The 19,149-nt window shown below is 34.6% G+C and overlaps 1 protein-coding gene across 1 annotated transcript; it reads left to right on the forward strand.

Annotated features, from left to right (window-relative positions):
- Nucleotides 1-367: 367 nt before the first annotated feature.
- Nucleotides 368-18,908, forward strand: LOC100807578 (nuclear pore complex protein NUP160). The gene is made up of 28 exons (XM_006594089.4): nt 368-673; nt 750-882; nt 964-1,234; nt 1,504-1,564; nt 1,695-1,852; nt 3,924-4,009; nt 4,595-4,699; nt 4,787-4,881; nt 5,895-6,015; nt 6,637-6,819; nt 6,929-7,118; nt 7,293-7,864; nt 8,450-8,612; nt 9,544-9,818; nt 9,939-10,126; nt 12,794-12,870; nt 12,963-13,309; nt 13,830-13,898; nt 13,982-14,300; nt 14,695-14,826; nt 14,951-15,059; nt 15,162-15,233; nt 15,453-15,576; nt 16,287-16,394; nt 16,664-16,804; nt 17,813-17,986; nt 18,077-18,196; nt 18,303-18,908. Exons 1-27 carry the CDS (start codon nt 483-485, stop codon nt 18,116-18,118), a joined length of 4,506 nt encoding a protein of 1,501 aa, XP_006594152.1. The 5' UTR covers nt 368-482; the 3' UTR covers nt 18,119-18,196; nt 18,303-18,908.
- Nucleotides 18,909-19,149: the final 241 nt, after the last annotated feature.

Below are 19,149 nucleotides of genomic sequence, written 5' to 3' on the forward strand. Positions count from 1 at the left end.
ATTCCTTTACCTTTTTTATAGTAAATCTCTGACTTCTTCTTTCAAGAATTTCTTTGCCCTCCTAAAAACATATATTAATTTTAACACCACGTTGATAATAATTGATTATTTCATTAAAATTTTTGGGTAAAATAAGAATTTTAAAAAATTTGCTCTCATACTTCATGTTTGAAGAAGCAGTTCCCAACTTTAAAAAACGCCAGTCATTAATAATGTTCGGGGTGAATTAAAACAAAATAAAAAAAGAAATTGAATAAGATTAGTTAATTAAATAATATAATTTTAAAGTATATAAATGTTAAAAACCGATAAAAAATAATGTAAAAATAAATATAAATACAGGACTCAAATCCAAAAAAAAAATGCTTCAACTAATTCTTATTTTCACTTCTTTTTAGCGCCAAGTCTCAAAACCCCGAACTCTGCTTCACTTACACTACTAGGGTTTTGCTTCTTCGCTGCAGCGATTCCGTTGGAAGAAAATGGGAACCGGTTCGACCTTGGCCAGTAAGGAAGTTCCAATAGTCGGAAGCGACGCTGTTCGCTGGATCGATCTCTCCGTTCCGTCTTCCTCCAACATTGCCGCCGTTGACGACGGCGGCGCCGCCCCTCTCACCACCGACGACCGCGCCTCCTGCTTCGTCATCGGAGATCCTCCTACTTATCTTATCTGGTTCAATTCATCTCTCTCCTCTCCTCTCTAATTTCAATTTTCGCGTTCCAAAAACTCACCGTTTTGCTAACTGCAGGAGAATTCACAAGGCTCAGCCTCACTCTCTCGAGTTGCTCGAACTCGCCGCTTCCAAAGAGTTTCCGCGCGTAGGACTCAGATTCACTTTCCCTGATGCGCTTTGCCCCTTCGCTTTCATCTGCAAAAACGAGGTTACTTTCTTCTTCACCACAGTTGATTACTTTTTTTTTTCCGCATTCGCAATCATTTGGTTGTGGTTTTCGTTGATGCAGATTTCTGGTGCTTCTAGAGTTCCTTACTTGCTTTACGTGTTGACTGTGTCTGGCGTGGCTTACCTATTGAAAATTCGAAATGTTTCTGTGTATGCGTCCGTTTCTGTTTTCCCCGTGGATGAGCTTTTGGAGGTTAATGTGCGTGGTTACATTCCCAATCATGCTGCCACGATAACTGCCGTGACAGCAACCGTCGGGGGTCTTGTTGTTGGCACAAGTGATGGTTCTGTTTTCTGTTTCCAGCTTGGTGTACTCGACTCTAGTGCTCCTGGTAATTTGTAATTTGTAGTTGTATTATTTGTATGTCCAATTGGAACTTAAGACTGCATTCAAATTGCACCCCTAGATTGATGTAGGCTGGTTTTGTTGGTTTTTTGGACGCTGGATTAGAAAATACTCAAAACAGGGATGGCTTAAGCTGTATAGCAACACAAGTTCGTCTTTTGATTCTGTTGGATTTCTTCCTTCTTGTTTGAAATTTTGTTGATATCTATTTTATGACTTTTCAATGGTTTGTTATGAATTTGGTTTTAATTGCAGGTTTCATGCATGAGCTGAGAGATGATGCTGGAATCAGTCGCTTGTGGGGTTTAATATCACGGTATTTTCCTTTTAAATTCTAATACCCAATAACCATGTTTTGATATCTTGTTGAATTTTTGAATTTATTGTCTCTTTCTTGGATTAAACCTCTGTCTGATATGAATTATGATACATCCATTGAACTATAGGGGGAAAATGGTGGGTACTGTACAAGAGTTGGCGATTTTGGAGTTACATGAGAAAAAGTTTGTGTTTGTGCTTCATTTGGATGGGACGTTACGAATTTGGGATCTTGCATCTCATAGCAGGGTTTTTAGTAATAACATGGGGACTATGGCAATGGCAGGTATTGTCTACCTCTCAGATTTGTTTCCATCCTACATTCTTTTATATTTGTCCTTTACCACGCTGGCCTTCACAAACATTAAAGAGGACTGTTCATCTTTATTTTTGCAATATTCATGTTTATATGAATTGTGATAAATAAGGAAACTTGTCAGTGGATTTCTATATTCTTTTATATTTTTGTTATGCTTGCTCCATTACTATGCAGGCCACCATAAACATTGAAAAGGACTGTTAATTTTGATTTCTGCAGTGTTCTTGTTTATATGAATGGGATAAATAAGGAAACTTGACTGTGGATTTTACATGGAGGTTTCAGGATTCCATGATTTGACTTGAAGGTTTATGAATTTTAGGGAAATTGTATGCACTGCAAATCTGCAATGTATTAAGTTATTGGCTTTTAGCAGATAATTTTGGGGTGTTCAGCGCCAAGCACTGGCTGACTTTGATGTTATTCCAGTGTTTTGGGAGACCTTTTATTTTAGTGTCTAGGAGTTGAATGGGTTTCTTGTAATCATGTATTCATGTTTGCAACTTTGATGAATGTAAAAGGTTTCTGTTGTGTGTATCTGAAAGAAATGGAAGTAGTCACATGAAATGAACTATAAAGGATTATAGCAACCAAAGCCCACTCTTTTTTTTATTTGTATATCTTATTTCTGGGGATTGGCAATGTGCTACTAGGTTAGTCCTACATTATGGGACTGGGCCTGTGCGGGTTGAATACCCAAAACCTTGCAAAGGTTATATCAGAAGAAAGAAGAGATTCTGGGAGTTAGTTATGCATTTAGAGTAGGTTATATGTATGATGTGTCAGAAGTTTAGGGGAATGGGATGTGTTAGTTAGAAGATTATTGAGTTTGAGAAAGTTGCTCTCTGAGGGACTTTGTCCTGTGTTCTTCCTTTGCTATTTGATCTCTGTTGTATCCATTTTCTGGTCTAATCCAGAAAATATATAAATAAAAGGCTTAAATATGTTTTAAGTTGCTGTGAATATAGAGGTTTTTGTTGTCCTTGTATTTTTTTTACCTTTTAATACCAACAATGTTTGTCATCACCTGTCTTACTCCTCATTACAATGGCAGGTTGAAACTAGATTATGCAGTAGTTAGGTCACACCATCTAAAATAAAAAATCATTATACTTATAGGAACTAAAAACAAAAATTGACATATTTTATGAGGACTAAACACGAACTCGCTATATTTATAGGGTCATAAAGCATGTTTTTTCTAAATAGTGAAAAAATGCAAAAGTATCTGTGTCTGACACGTATCTGACAGCGATACATTCCGATTCATATCCAAATGTATCCATGGTTTTTTTTAAAAGTAAATTGTCCGATATGACTCCAATACGGCTAAGGCACTGCTACGAAACTCGTGATATGATTTCATACTTACTGTTTGAAATATGTTATATTTATTGTTAAAAAGTATGTTTTTGTGATATTCTAACTTGGGCAGGAAATTCTATATTTTATGACATGTTCATAGTAAAAAAAAAATTATAAAGAGTGGGGGAGAATATACGCAACTATGCTTACTTGTAATGATCACAATTAAATTGTGATTATCTTTTATTGACTATTGATATGTTTATGTAATAATTAGCAATTAGTAATGTGGATGTCTCTTTATAAATGTTGTGCATTTATAATATTTTACACACATATTTGTTAGAGTATCTTGGTTGTGTTGTACTTGATTTTAAATTTTTTTCCATATCCCCCGTATCTGTGTCGATTCATACTATGTATTTGGGCTTCCTAGCATGTCGGGCACCAAAACAGGTGACAACGTTTGCTGGGATTAAAATGAAAAACTCTATATGGAAGGACCAAACATATTTAAGCCTAAATAAAACTACCTAGTTTGTCTGTAATTTTGTTGAGTCCATCAGGATGTTAAACATTATCTGTCATCAGCTGCCTTATCAAATACAATTGAAAGTGAATTGCATTTGATCACTCCTTTTCTTTGCTTATTGATATAGATTATGTCCTCCCAGTTCTTTAGTTGTACTCACAAAGACAGATCTACTCTCACACTTCACTCTTCGTTCTTCAGGTGCTACCTTTGTAAGGTTATGGGTGGGTCAACCTTACCCAGATTCTAGTGTAATTCCTTTGGCAGTTTTGTACAGAGACACATTGGTATGCAAGACATTCTGATTTCTTACTCATTTTTTAATGCAAGTATACAATGTTGATTATGTTTAGCTCATCTTCTGTTTAGATTACATGTACACTTGAAGAAACTCTATAGTTTCTGAAGTTTGATGATTGCAGGAATGTCATGTAGACTGTGTTTCATTAAAAATTTTAAAAGAGGACATCTATCTTACTTTAGGGTTTAAAAAATTAAAAAAGGCATACATGGATTCAACATTTCCTGTTTTAATTATATTTCTCATAACAGTTTAAAATTTGATGATATAGAATAGAATTAATATGAAATATCAAATTAGCCAACAGTTTTCCCCCTTGTGTTTTTTTTTTGCAATATAATTTCAATGTATATGATAGAGGGTGATAAATATCCCTAGTCCTCTCCTTTAATGATATTAAAATTCCATATTCATTGTGTATGCATACCTGTTTATGCCTTTATCCTTTTATATGCTAATTGCCAGCTAATGATTGGCTGTTTAGTTGATGTAAAAATTGATGTTACACTTTGGCTTGTTATATTTGTATTGCTTTCTTTTTGTAACTGAGTTTTTAGGCTTAATTGTGAAGGATGAAAGCTTGGAGATGATCTCTTTATATAGCGTCCTATTTAATTTTGGGGACAGAATTGTTTTTTCTATGGAGCCTTCAGTGCAAAACATTCCCCTGGAGGAGGTAATCTGTTGGTTTTTTCATTCAGCTTGAATTGGATGTGATTTTTCCCCCTTGCTCCAGATGTGAGACTGCTTTTATTTGGTCCAGGGACGATGCCTTGATGTTAAATTAACATTGGATAAGATATGGATACTGAAGGATGATGAATTAGTCTCACACACGTTGTCTACAAATATTGACGAGTATGCAACATTTTCAGTTCTTTAATACCAGGCTATTCATTAGATCAACTTTCCAAAGTAGTTGTAGTATAAAAAACCTTAAAATTATATCTCCAATGGTTTTAGCGTTCTACCACTCAATTCGAAAGAAGCCAGTTGTTTAGAAATTAGAACTCTTATATAGGTAAACTGTTAAGTAAATATAAAAAGAAAAAGATGTTAGTTAGTTAGTTTTAAGAAGCTACTGTTATTTTATGGCTGTTAGGTAGCTGTCTATAAATAAGGCAAATCTGTTGTATTTTAGACAGACTGAATGACAATCACAGAGTGCAGTGCACATTTCCTTGATGTCTCTGTTTCTCTTCTCTTTCCTTGTATCCTCTCAATTCTGTTTCTTCTCTCTTTCCCTCTTTCTTTCTCTATCTTTCTGTTTCTCTTTCCCATTAAATTCTATAACATAAACCTTTGCCAATACAATTGATAGTGATAGAACTAGTCATCCATAATTCCATGGGCAGGCAGGGCGAGGGTCTGTGTTGGTGCTGTTGTAAAATTTTATACTCACACCATATACTTAGCTTTCAAAAATGGTTTTCATCTCCAATTGATCTACAGGTAGCCATCATTACTTTTTTAAGTTAAATTTCTGAAAATTTAGATATTATAATCAAATAGTTGCTAACTTCTTATGTTTGAAAAAATGTTTTGCATAAATTATATTTCATTCAATGCAGTATGTATAAATTTTGGGCTAATATGAAACTCACTTACAAGTTACAAATATACAATGATGGGAGCTTTTAATCCAGTCAATTGTGACACTAGGAAAAAATTGATTGCATGAAAAGTTATTCAATGGTCTAAATATTAATTTCATTTTACACTGGTGTCAAAGGTTCCTAACTCTATTGAAATATGAAAAAGAAAGTTTACTAGACAAATGAAGATTAAAGGTCCTAACTCCTAACGTACTATAAGCAAATCCAGACATCCGGTGATTGTTCTTGCTTAATTGTTATCTTGTGCTTTGTCAGGGTAGAAGCATTTTCTCATGCTTTACAGGAAGAATTTGTTGCTGATCAACTATTTCAAAGTTCAGAGCATCTTGCTGATGAAATTTTGCAGATCACACATTCAATATTTTCATCTTCGAAGGTATTAGGCCATTTATAATTTTCATCTTGAAAGGTCTTGGAGGCTTTTTATTCCTTTGCTATTAGTGGACAAGAGGTGTATTTCAGAGTTCATTGAATGCATCTATAAACATTGGTTGCACTGCATTCGTGTATACACTCAAATACGTTGTACTGAGTTTGCTTATTGCTAATGATGATTTTACATAAAGATGTTTACTCCCACTCCAAGAACAAGGTGGTAGTTTGTATACAAACTCTCTGGGAGTATGTTAATATGGTTATAAAGAAATTATAATTGCATACTCTTAGTTTTCATGGTTTAGGATATCTACATGTATCAATTAGTTCCATAGCTTGTGCAACATTTACACTGAAAAGGGTTTGTCAATATCTGTAAATGGTTGCCGGAAGCAACTTACCCTTCACTGCTTCTAAAGGTTTGGAAAAAATGGAAGATAAAATATTTGAAGTTTTGAACTACCACTGCTGGACTAAAAAGCTTTTGTATCAAGTAGCGTGTAAATTGTTACTGAGCTGGGAGTTCTTATATGTTTCAATAAACGACTTAATGATTATTTTTATTAATGAAAGAAGAAATTCATCAACAAGAGTATGACTCTCAGTTATTTCTTTTCTGCAGGATGATATTTTGCCTTTTGTATCTTCTATTTTCTTAAGAAGGCTGCTTCTTCCTGGGGTTCATCATAATGCTACTTTGTATGCTACTCTAGTTGAGTATAGCAGGCATTTGGGTGAATCTGAGTTGCAAACATTAACCACTGATGGGCTAAAAAAGGAGATACTTTCACTCATAGAACATGAGGTTATCATTGTCATATATATTAAATCTATCTCATATCTCCTTAATTTTTCGCACTTCAATTTAGGGAAGGGTAAATTGTGGTAAACTGATGAGATTGATAATGTGGTAGGTTGGATCTGAAAAAGTGTCTTTATTGCACTGCTGGAAATGTTTTTTCACCCGGTATTTCCATAATTGGTGCAAGAACAATGCGTTATATGGTTTGCTTGTTGATTCCTCTTCTGATGCCGTTGGTTTAATCAGAAAAAAATCCATTTCACTTTTTCGGTCTTTGGAAGATATTGAACGGATTGTGGAGGGTAATAATTAATTATGGATATCTCTATCTCTTTTATCTCGATGAATTCTTATATTATTATCATTAAAATATTGCTGGCTTTTTCTTAAATGGTTTTAATTAACATGCTCATTATAACCAGTGTTTTTTTCCCCCTATACTTTCCTTAATATGGACTTTTCTTCATATGCTGTAGGCTCTTCAGACGAAGTTAGTGAGCTCACAGGCCTTGTGGATATATTTGACGATGATCTGGAGTGTGAAATTCTAATCGAATTGCTCAGATGTGTTATAAGTTTCAGCCAACAGTTGGGCAAAACTGCTTCTTCTATATTTTATGAATCTCTTTTAACTACATCATTGATCTCTTCTGAAGATATTGTTTGCTATATTGTTAAGATTCTGGAAACTGGATATTGTATGTCTGGTCCAGTGCTTCAAACTTCTACTTCTGGGAATCATATAGTTGTTCTGGAGAAGGAGCTAGCTGATCATAAAAGTTTGAGGAAACTTTCTGTTGATATGTTTTTATCGCTTCAAGGCTTGCACAAAAAGGCTTCTGAATGGGGCAGGATTTTAAAAGTAATTGAGGGTTTCCTGAAATTTTTGGTTCCACAGAAAGTAATACAAAATTTTAATACTGAAGTGTCATCAAACATAAATTCTTCTGTTATAGTACATACTACTTATCAGATTGCAAAGGTGATGTTTGAATCTGCCTGGGACTTTCTTCTATTTTTAAGCTATTTGGTGGACATCAGTGGTCAGGTGAGTTTATAATTGTATTATATTCATGTTTATGGACATAAGTGTAATGGTCTTCTTATTGTAAGCATCATTTAATTGAAATTATTGGTGAACTAAATCAGATAAATTACAAATTCTCTCTTGTATGTTTGCATTTGTTCTGAAAATGCAAAAGTTTATTCAATAGTAAATGCTTGGTGTACTTGAAGTTGGATTGGTGTTTTGTCAATTCTTGAGCTGCCGGCAAATTGATTTACTAAAGTAATTGAATACAATCACGGTCCTCAGTTTGATTTTTTTTTTTTTTCCTTTGCTGCCTTTGCACTGTGTTTTCTTATAGCCCATGTTGATGGCAATTTTTTAGTTTGTGCATGGCTAAGATCATTCACATTATCTATTTTATGAAGTGTCATGATTAAGTTCAAGGATTGTATTCTACAAGTACTTGGTCAGGCATGATTCGGTACCATGTTGACCTTTCCTGTAGATCAAGTTCTCAAAGCATATAAGCGGTTGTATTTGCTAGAAAAATGTTATTACCTTTTGTATAATAAGATTAGTATCTCGAATGTATGACACAGATGCTGTGAAATTTTTTTCATGCAGGTCCACTTGTCACATGATGATATAAACAAAGTACAGCTTGAGTTAGTTCCGATGCTTCAAGAAATTATTTTTGAATGGCTAATCATCATCTTCTTTACCATCACACCGTCTGCACCGGCTGTAACTGAAGACTTCAATTCTAAACTTTCATCATTACAAATAGGTAGGTTTATGATGTTTTAATATATTTTGTATCACTGTGCAGATGATAATTTACTTAGGTTGACATGGACTTATCATTGTAAGGGGATAGAGGCTCACATGATTATTCCCTTTCTCAAATATGAAGAAACAAATAACAAATTAATGAGATAAGTTTTTTAAAAATAAAGATGAAAATTTGGATGTAAATTGTTTGAATCAAGAGATACCTTCTCAATGTCTTTTAATTTGATGTCAAAATCTAAAATTTGGATTGACTAAATTTAAGCAATAGTATATGAAAGAAATAAAAGATAGAAATAAAATGTGAAATGCATAATGTAGTAGAAGCCACATGGGGCTTATTGAGAAAGACAGTAGGTCCTAAAATTCATCTCACCCAAGAATGTCTATGTAGATTTATATTTTATAATGAAGGGGTGGATAGAGATTGAAAATTCGTTTTAATAAGCTCTCCAATAAAATGCTTTCATTGTACCCAAGTTTTTTTTTTCTTGATATCTTAGCTGGAAATATGGTTAAAATGAATCAGATGTGTGTTGCATTTATATATTTAAGATTGTAAACTGTAAAATTATTCAGCACATTACAGCTTATGCTCAATGGCTAAAGATTACATCTGCTGGCTGCTAGATATTCCCAAATATTAGCAGATAGTTACTAGTTAGAGAGGATGAAAAGACGGGTATAGCTTAAATAGAGGAGGTGAGTAGGGAGTGGGATTCAGCTTTGTCAGCAAAGGGTAAACAGTGTAGTGGCTTGGTTGTAAAGGAAAACCTTTGGAGGGGAGATCTTTTTCCTTGTTCTGTTCATTTTCTGTCATGCAATAAAATCACTTTTTTCTTTTCAACATTTGCATTTGTGGCTTACTGAATTGAATGCATATAAGCCATACTGCTGATATTGTTTTAACCTATTTGTGCACGATACAGATAACAACATGGGGAAACAATTATGGAATGAGAAGCTTGGCAGATGTGACTTTACATTGGCTTTTATATTCTTGCTCAACGTTGGAAGTTCATCCATAGATCATAGCCACGTTTCTTCAGAACATTTTTCAAATGTGCAGAGTTTTATTAATAAGACAAGAGACTTCATCAGTTGGATTATTTGGGGCCAGGCTGGAGGATCTTCTACTTTCTTGAGCCGTTCTATTGATCTTGCATTTATACTTTTCAAGCATGGCCAGTATGGTGCTGCTGAGGTTATTTACTTGTCCTTTTTTTTTTTTCCTGAATGGGATATTGATCTCTTCTCTCCCTCTCTCTCTGTAGTTATCTTTACTGAAAATATCTTGTATTTCAATTTCCAAACATTTCAAAAGCAATTGCTTATGATTGCGGAAGCACATTTACTAAAAGAGAAGACATCCCAAAGTATTCAAGATGATGATGGTGGATGGTGCATACGCCATCATCTTCTAGGATGTTGCTTACTTGCACAGGTGCAATGTGGATTACATGCAACCCAGAAGGATAAAAAAGTTTCTGAGGCCATTCGCTGCTTTTTTAGGTATGACAACTCCTTTGAAATATTTCTCTTTTTATTATTTGCATCATGTGATACAAATTTTACATTTTCATCCTGTAAGTTGATTAATGAGTTAAGTTGTATTGTTTAATTTCCACTTTATTGAGTTTTTTAACTTGAGTGTAATTGAGAATAAAAAGGTCTAAATGGAAGCCATTTTACTCAAATTACTCGAAATCAAGGTCCTATCTAGATTGGAGAAGGCTGTGTCTGTAAATTGTGTGATCATTCCACAGATCATATAATCTTGCCTAAAGTACAAAATTATATTTAAACACATGCATATAAAATAGCATATTTAAGAATAATAACCATAGAATCACGGCTAAAATTTAATTAAACTTAATTGAATATGCATAAGGAGGACATGCACTTGCACACAACTCACATGTCACAAGTGTACTAGAGCCTGAGTTACCAACTGCAACAGCTGCACGTACATTAGCACACTTGAAGACATTTACAATGTTGCAAAACAGAATAGTCCATGCTGAACCCACACAAAACAGTAAGTTGAGGCTGTAGGAGGGGAATAGGTAACCAGAACCATACATAACCCAGCTGACATGAACCATCTGCCAGGGTGCCACGCATCCATATCAGATATGGATCCAAATATCCAATACCTATACTCCTCATTGATACATACTCCCTCCGAACTCAAATATAAGCAAAAACACCATATGTGGTGGTCTAAAATATATGCTAATCTTAAGCAATTTCACCCTTTTTAGTGATACCATTCCCAAAATACCCTTCATTTAATTGAGATTCTATTTTCATTGACCCCTTTTTTATTCTTAATTTAAAGTTTGAATGAAAGGAAGTTTAGGAAAAAAGTTTATTTTTTAAATGAGATTAGTAAAGCTAAATGAAAATGATATTAACTTTCTTAGGGTCTGTTTGGGGTGGTTGCGAGTTTTTGGTTTTTAAACATAATTTTCAAAACAAAACACGTTTGACAAAAATAGAGCTGAAGTGGTTTTTAAATCATTTCCAAAATACTTTTACACTCATTTTCAAAACAAAATACTTAGTTTTAAAAAAACACACATTTCTCACATTTGGCAATTGTACTTTTTGCTGCTACCACTACCACCACCATCACTACCATCAATGTCACTATCATCGCCACCGCCAATGCCACCACCACTAATGCCACCACCACAGCCACTGTCACTGCCGTCACTACCGCTACCACCAATACCAACTTTGTCATCGCCACCACTAGCTGCCACCATCGCCACTGACATTTCTACCACCGCTACCACCACCACCATTGCCACCAGCAATGCCATTGCCACCACCACTATTACTATCACCGCTACTACCACCACCATTTGCATTGCTACCACCACCGCTACCGCCACTGGCAGTGCAATCACCACTGATATCTCTACAGCCGTTGCTACTGACACCACCACCATTATCATTGTCGTCACCCCCGCTCAAAAACACTCTTAAACTAATTTTAATATAATATGAAACTTTCAAAATGAGTTTATTTTGAAATTAATCATTTTAAAACCTGGTTTTAAATTTTTTTGAAAATAAAACTAAAAACTAGTTGTTATTTTTAAAAATTTTGAAATTCAAACCTAAAAACCACCCCAAACACGGCCTTAATTAGTTTGAAATTCAATTAGTTTTTTTTCCTTGTATTAGAATCTGGAGACAGTATCTATGAAGTATCCAAGGCAGCAAGCCTTTACTAAAAGTAACAAAAATCTAATATAGCCAGATATGAGATATAGTAGAATGTACAAGATAGAAACATAGAAGCATTGTCTCTGAATGAACCAAAAATAAAATTGTCCTCTTTATAGATGAATGCTCATGAAGGGAATGAGATTGATATTATTCCTGTTTGTGGTCAATAAGCATTTTGCAGTGATTTATGACAAATGATTTATATTTTTTATTTTGTTTTAATCAGGTCCGAGAATTATGTTCGTAATTTGGATTTGCAAAATTAGAGTGATATTTATTATTTTTTTAATGAATTTTTACCATATGTAGATATGTTTCTTGCATGTATTGTCCTATATATACTTTAAGAATGTGTATTGTATCAATGCATCATAGCCTGCCACCCAGAAGTAGATTGAACCACCATCCACTAGCCAGCTAATGTCAAAATAGCTCCAAGCAACCAAGCATATAATGCAATAACTGATTGAAGCAAGCTAGCAACCAACATCTAACTGTTCAAATCCACCAAGCAGATAAAGAGAGTGGATTGGAGAGATTAGGGTGACAGGCTTGAGTGTGCTCCAGGCCTCCAGCTAGTCAAAATGGCAGAAGATGAACTAAGGCTTTCTAAGGGTCTTAAAATTTGGGTGAGGTCTTAGCCTCTCCCCCCTCTTTTGGGTTTTAATTTTTAAAAATAAGTATTGTCCAATCCCATCAATCCTATGCCTAAACACAACATGTGTTTTTGTGTTTGGGAGATCAGAATCAATTGTCAACTTAGAAATCTCATACACAACAGTTTTCATGTGTTTTTGTGTCTATATCTGTATTTATGCATATATATATGTGTGTATATGTTGGCTTTCAAATTTTTATACTACATTTGTTTTAAGCTCTATGCATATTTGCTTTTGGTTGCCTAGAAGTATGACCCATCACTGTTGGTGTTTAATTCAGGTCTTCATCTGGAAATGGTGCATCTGAGGCTCTGCAGAGTTTATCTGATGACTTAGGAATTCCATATCTTGGCTTTAGTGAGTATTGCTGTAGCTGAATTCTAATTATTTTAAGCAAATGGATAATCTTAAGTTTTGATTGGTTATTACTTTTTATGGTTTTTATGCAGGTGGTTGTACATCAATTGCTGCATGGAAGCTTCAATACTATCAATGGGCAATGCAGTTATTTGAACGTTATAGCATTAGTGAAGGTGCTTGCCAGTTTGCTCTTGCTGCACTTGAGCAAGTTGATGAGGCTCTATATATGAAAGATGACAAGTGCACAAACAACTCAGTTAATGAATCAGTGACAACCATCAAAGGACGACTATGGGCAAATGTTTTCATATTTGCGTTAGACCTTGGTCGATTTTATGATGCATATTGTGCAATAATTTCAAATCCAGATGAGGAGAGCAAATACATCTGCTTGAGACGTTTCATAATTGTTCTTTATGAACAAGGAGCTATAAAGGTTGGACCTACTATGATAAACCCTTCTGACTTTTCTTGGTTGATTGATCTCTACTTAATTATTTCTTTAGCTTGATGTTTAAAATAGAATGAATAGATATCAAACTATCCATTTTGCAATAATACCTTCATGCTACTGTCTTCAAAGATTGATTGCAAGAGCGTTAATTAGTGATGACTAGAATTAGATTAAAGTAATGACAAGAATTAGTGATGATTAAAGTGGGTATTTAACTCCTACATCATTTTGCAGAGATGTAATTTGTAAATGTATGTAAGTCTCTGCATATAGGTTGCCATTTTATGCTAATGATATTTTTGATATATTCCCAATTACTGTACTGTATCTGTTATGATTCCTATACTTTCCTAGTTAAAAATAGTGTGATGTTATTCCTCACGTAACATGATTTCCTCCAGATTTTTTATACTTTTCCTTCACATTTTTTTGGTAAAATTTCCATCCACTTATTTTAATTAGTACCCTTCCCTCCTCATCTTTAATTTTTTATTCTTTACAGATTCTTTGCAGCGATAAACTTCCCCTTATTGGTTTAGTGGAGAAAGTGGAGCAAGAGCTTGTGTGGAAGGTATGCCCTAACTGAACAAATTGAGTGCTGTTAATTTTGAAGTTTTCTTCTATGTGCATAATTTCTACGTTCGTAATATGTAGGCTGATCGATCAGATATTTCTGTGAAGCCAAACTTGTATAAGTTGCTTTATGCATTTCAATTGCACCGGCATAATTGGCGACAAGCAGCAAGCTACATGTACATGTATTCCGCTCGTTTGAGAACTGAAGCAGCTTTGAAAGATTGTGTAGGCAGTTCCTTGATGTTGCAAGAGAGGCTGAATGCACTCTCTGCTGCAGTCAATGCACTGCATCTTGTTCATCCTGCATATGCCTGGATTGATTCATTAGCTGAGGGAAGTTCTATTGTGAATGAACATTATCCAAGTAAGAAAGCTAAAAGAACCCCAGATGAACATTGTAAGTAATTTCAACAACTAAAAGCCATGCCAGTAGTTGTGAAGTTATCATTTCATTACGGATTTATGATGTTATATCAACATTTTTACTTCTCCAATTTTTTAATGGAATGAAATATGCTGGGGCATAAAAAAAAATTATTTATAATATTTCTGTATATTGGATATTCTGTTTCACAATTGTGCTAATAGAGTTTTCTTAAAAGGGACTCTTCAGATATGTTGAGGCATTGGGTAACTTTGTTTCATTAATGTTTTCTTTGTTCACTTTTTGTTTTTTTATTTTTTAGGAGGATCTTACCCTCCTCTGTCTTGATGAATTTCTTTTATCATTAAAAATATTGTGCTAATTTGTTTTTTTGAGTGGCGGTGACACATTATCTTCAACTTTACAGCAGCAGCTGATAATGATGCTGAGCCTCAAGGTTGGCAGTCCTCTATTGATATTGAAAAACTTGAGAATGAGTTTGTGCTAACTTCAGCAGAGTATATGCTGTCACTGGTAAATATCAAGTGGACATTTTCTGGTAAGTGTCTTTTCTTTTCAATTGCCTGTGAAGCGTATGGCTGCTGCTTCCACGTGACTGATGATATCAAGTTTCAATGTACTTAGTATTTTTCATTTGATAGAATTTTAACTTTTTTTTAAAGGAAAACACGGAGCTCTATCAGACTTGGCTGATCTTCTTGTCCAAAACAGTTTATATGATATGGCTTTTACAATCCTTTTCAGATTTTTCAAGGGTTCTGGACTGAAGAGGTGTACATCCTGAACTTAAGTTGTGTGCACTCACACCCACATGCACCGACACATGTATGTGTATTGTTATGATTATAGATACTACTTGTTCTTTCTTTTTAGGGAACTGGAAAGAGTGTTGTCTGCTATCTCATTGAAATGCTGTCTTGACAAAGTGGAATCAACTTGGGTTGAGTATGTTGACCTATTCCTTACCATTCTTTTTAAGAACTTTTTTTAATTGTAAATTGTTGAAATAGGATACCTGACTTTACCGGTCATTCAGATGGCTTTAAAAGTTGTGCTTTCATTATTGTTTATTTAGTAATTTGGCATGTACCTTATTTTCAGTTTTTTTTCTCTACACTGTTCCTGTCAGTTTGAATTGTGTAATGTATGTTTTTTTTATTTCAGGGAACACAGTCATTTATTGAACTCATCAAAGCATGAGATGGTCGTCCATGGTTCACCTGTTACAGTTTCCTCGACTCCACAAACTGACAGAAACAGTCGTTGGGCAACACTCAAGCTTTACCTTGTTTGTATCTTATGCTACCATTAGATGATTTTACATTTTTATGCTTCACCTATTCATAACTGGTTTTTTAATGTCATATTCAATGAATAAAGGGTATTCCCCCCTAAACATTTGGTCATTTATTGTATATGTTGTGTGATGGTTTGGGAATGAAGAGGGGAAACCTTCATGCAAGTGTAGATTATGTGATTTGATGTATCAAGTTGAGAAGAATGCTAATTTTTTTCAGTAAGCATTAATATTGTTATTATTATTGAGAAAGAAACTTATCAAGGAAGAAGATTTTTTATTTTTATAATCATTAGTAATTTGGTAGGAGCTAGGATGGTGTCATTTTCTTTGACTTTCTTTTGATTTGTATCTGGACCTATAATATAATGGATGTCTTGTCTCTTTAGTTGGAGTCAGGTCTTGAGATTCTACTACTTTTTACCCCTACATTTAAAGGGTGTGGGAGGAATTTAAACCCCTAAAAACTTGTCATATTGGAATCAGTGTTCATTCAGCTGTGTAGATGGTTACAGATGAAAATTTTCCCTTGTTAAAATTTAGAAGACATTTTTAGTCTTGTACAAGTCTCTTTACAGTTTTTCTTAATTGGGGTAAAATCCTGCTATTTTGTTGTGTGTGGTTGTTTAAGTCAACGTTTAGCTATTTGCATTTTTGAGTCCCTGGTTCACCCTTTCTTTAAAATTGATCCTAAATTGCAGGAAAAGTATAAGGAACTTCATGGTAGATTACCGATTATTGTTGCCGAAACTCTTCTACGCTCAGATCCTAAGATTGAATTACCTCTTTGGCTTGTACAATTGTTCAAGGTAATTTTCTCCACTGAAAACTGTAGTCTCTAATTGGGGTTCATTGATCCAAGAGAATGGCTGCTTATTTTAAAATTCTGTCTTTTGTAGCATTTCTATAAAACATTATATGATTTCTATTTTCAAATCTAGCTAAAATTTCCAATTTCCCATGAAACTATATAAATGCCAGACTAGTTGCATCTGCTACAAAATCATGCAGCCAGCCTTGGCTTCTATAATGTAGGATCTTGTACAGTTACTAATATTGTTTGTGTGGCTTGTGACAGGAGGGTCAAAAAGAAAGGTCGTGGGGGATGACTGGCAGGGAATCAAATCCTGCATCTTTATTTCAGCTTTATGTTAGCTATGATCGATATGCAGAAGCTACTTATCTTTTGCTCGAGTGCATAGACTCATTTGCTTCAATGGTAAATGATTTTTACTCTTACTAATGATCAATTTGATGTTTTGTGTGTAAGATGGTATATGATATCTAGACAATTAGTTTTATCACCAGACTTTTCAACATAACTTGAGTTGTCTGTCTGTCACTTTGTAATATTACTCAGAATGTTTTTGTTTTGTAATGGAAATTGAAATTTATTTTACAGTTTTGTAACTCCCATGTTTGATATTTGTTACCTTTATACTGGAAAATTGTTCTTGTTAATGGACTTAACGGTATAGACTGAAGAATGTTTCAGTTTAAATGCTACTTAATGGATAATTAGAAACAGTTCATTAGGATATGTTAAGAGGTTACTGTAGGTGCTGAAAATTTTGGTTGGAGTTTGTGGTCTGAGTGACTGTAGTGCTGAAAATTTGATGTGGCTTAGCTTGTTAAAGTTTCTGGTTTGTTAAAGGGTTGATTCATGAGGAACGTTTTTGGGTCCTATTTTGTGTTAATGGGACACGAGGAAAGGTTGTTTCAGGAAGGACGAGTCTAGTTGTTCTACCCTCATGCATTTTCTGACCATTGTCAAGTTTGTGTCTATCAATGTCGAAATCCAAGCTATTCTTCCCTGTCTTATCCTATGTACGACCAAGGGTGCCATCAGCTTGCAACAGGTGTGTTGCAGAATATATATCCCTCCTATGTGAGGCTAAGAGTGAGAGTGATGAGTGCCTTGGGCAGTCTTTCTGGTCATTGCCCGACCGAGAGGTGCAACCAAAGATGTCACAGGTTTGGGAGCAGTTGTCCCAGTTTTTCTTCTTTGTCATTAGGTGGTACAGGCTCTGTTCTTCTCTATGGAGTGCTGAGTTTCTCTTCTCATGGTGATAGCTTCCTATTAAAATGGGTTGCAATTTCTTCTCCTGTTATATTGATATTTATGACAGAGTATTGTGGCAACAGGCAAATTTATATGGTGTGTTATGCAGCAGCAGTGATACTTGTCCGTTATGTATTTAATAGTGTTGCTAATATTGTTTTGCAGAGACCAGCAGATATAATTAGAAGGAAAAGACCATTAGCTGTTTGGTTCCCATACACAACTATTGAGCGGCTACTATACCAACTTGAGGAATTAATCAGAATGGGCCACATGGTAGATCACTGTGACAAGCTCAAAAAAATGTTACATGGTTCTTTACAGAATCATCTGAAGATGGTAGGCATATTGTCTTCCTCTTATGTTTTATTTTATTTTTGGTTGCTTAGCACAAATGCTCATACGAGTCTATTTGTTTCCACATTTCAGTTGAAGGTGGACTCTGATGATGCTGTTTCTGTATCTTCTTGATTGCTGCTTACACTGACCACCGGAGGTTGTAGATACTAGAGTGTTCACGTTGCTCTTAATTACTCGCTGTATTAACTGGTTTGTCTTTTTTATTTTGCCTCCCCTGTCATTTCCTTTTACTTTTAGTTCCTCTATTATGGTTTTATGGCTTGTTCCTTTGAGTGATCATTTCTCGGTTGAACAGCATAATATCCGGTAAAAAAAAACCTTGGCAAGTTGGCACGGAATGCTGAAATTTTGGAATGAAAAAGCTATGGCATAGGAGGATATTTCCCCTTCTCTTACAAAAGGAAAAGGATAAAATATAACCCAATGATGGCCACGGCCTAATCAGTCAGGAATTGAAGATGTAGTCCGTATAAATCCATGTCCACAAAACCATATAAAATTTGTATATGATTTATCCACAGGAAATTTCGGGCAAGGTTGACTGACTTTGCTTGATATGGGTGCTATGGCTAGATTGGCACAATAGCAGTTCGACTGATTGCAGGGAGATTCAGTATATAGAATGAATGACTAGTGGATGAACATGTTACTCGTTTTTTCTCCACTGAAGCTTGACGAAGTGTTCTGGCCCAAATCCAATTAGAGGACATGATTTAATTTGATGCCCATAATTTGTAATCTACAAAGTTTGAAAATAGTTTAATGAGCAACTCAGCCAGGGATATAAAACCCTACTTGGTTACTAAATTGCCATTTGAAAATATCTCCCTCAAACCCTACGTATGTGTTGTAATGATTATAGCCCTTGAACATTATTGATTGACATTTTACTGAGCCTTAATTACAAGCACAGCAATTTCTTGAACTTACCAAAATATTTTTGGTTTTTGTTCAGCATACCAAATATTTACTATTAAGAATGAGAAATGATAGTTATACAACTTACCCAAGTATATACCAGAATTATGGAAGATAATAATTGATGTCAGCGAGATGCAAATGAGTGTTGTATGCGTATCACAACTCTTAAAAAATATAGTAATTTCCTAACCCAATATGTACTGTTTTGTTTGGCAATGAAT

Source organism: Glycine max, chromosome 13 (assembly GCF_000004515.6).
Source record: "Glycine max cultivar Williams 82 chromosome 13, Glycine_max_v4.0, whole genome shotgun sequence".
In the NCBI taxonomy this organism is placed as follows: Eukaryota; Viridiplantae; Streptophyta; class Magnoliopsida; order Fabales; family Fabaceae; genus Glycine; species Glycine max.

Coding starts and splice junctions, on each gene's coding strand:
- LOC100807578 (XM_006594089.4), top strand. CDS start 483: ATGGGAACCGGTTCGACCTTGGCCAGTAAGGAAGTTCCAATAGTCGGA. Junction 674..749: donor CCTCCTACTTATCTTATCTG/GTTCAATTCATC, acceptor TGCTAACTGCAG/GAGAATTCACAAGGCTCAGC. Junction 4,882..5,894: donor TTGTCTACAAATATTGACGA/GTATGCAACATT, acceptor GTGCTTTGTCAG/GGTAGAAGCATTTTCTCATG.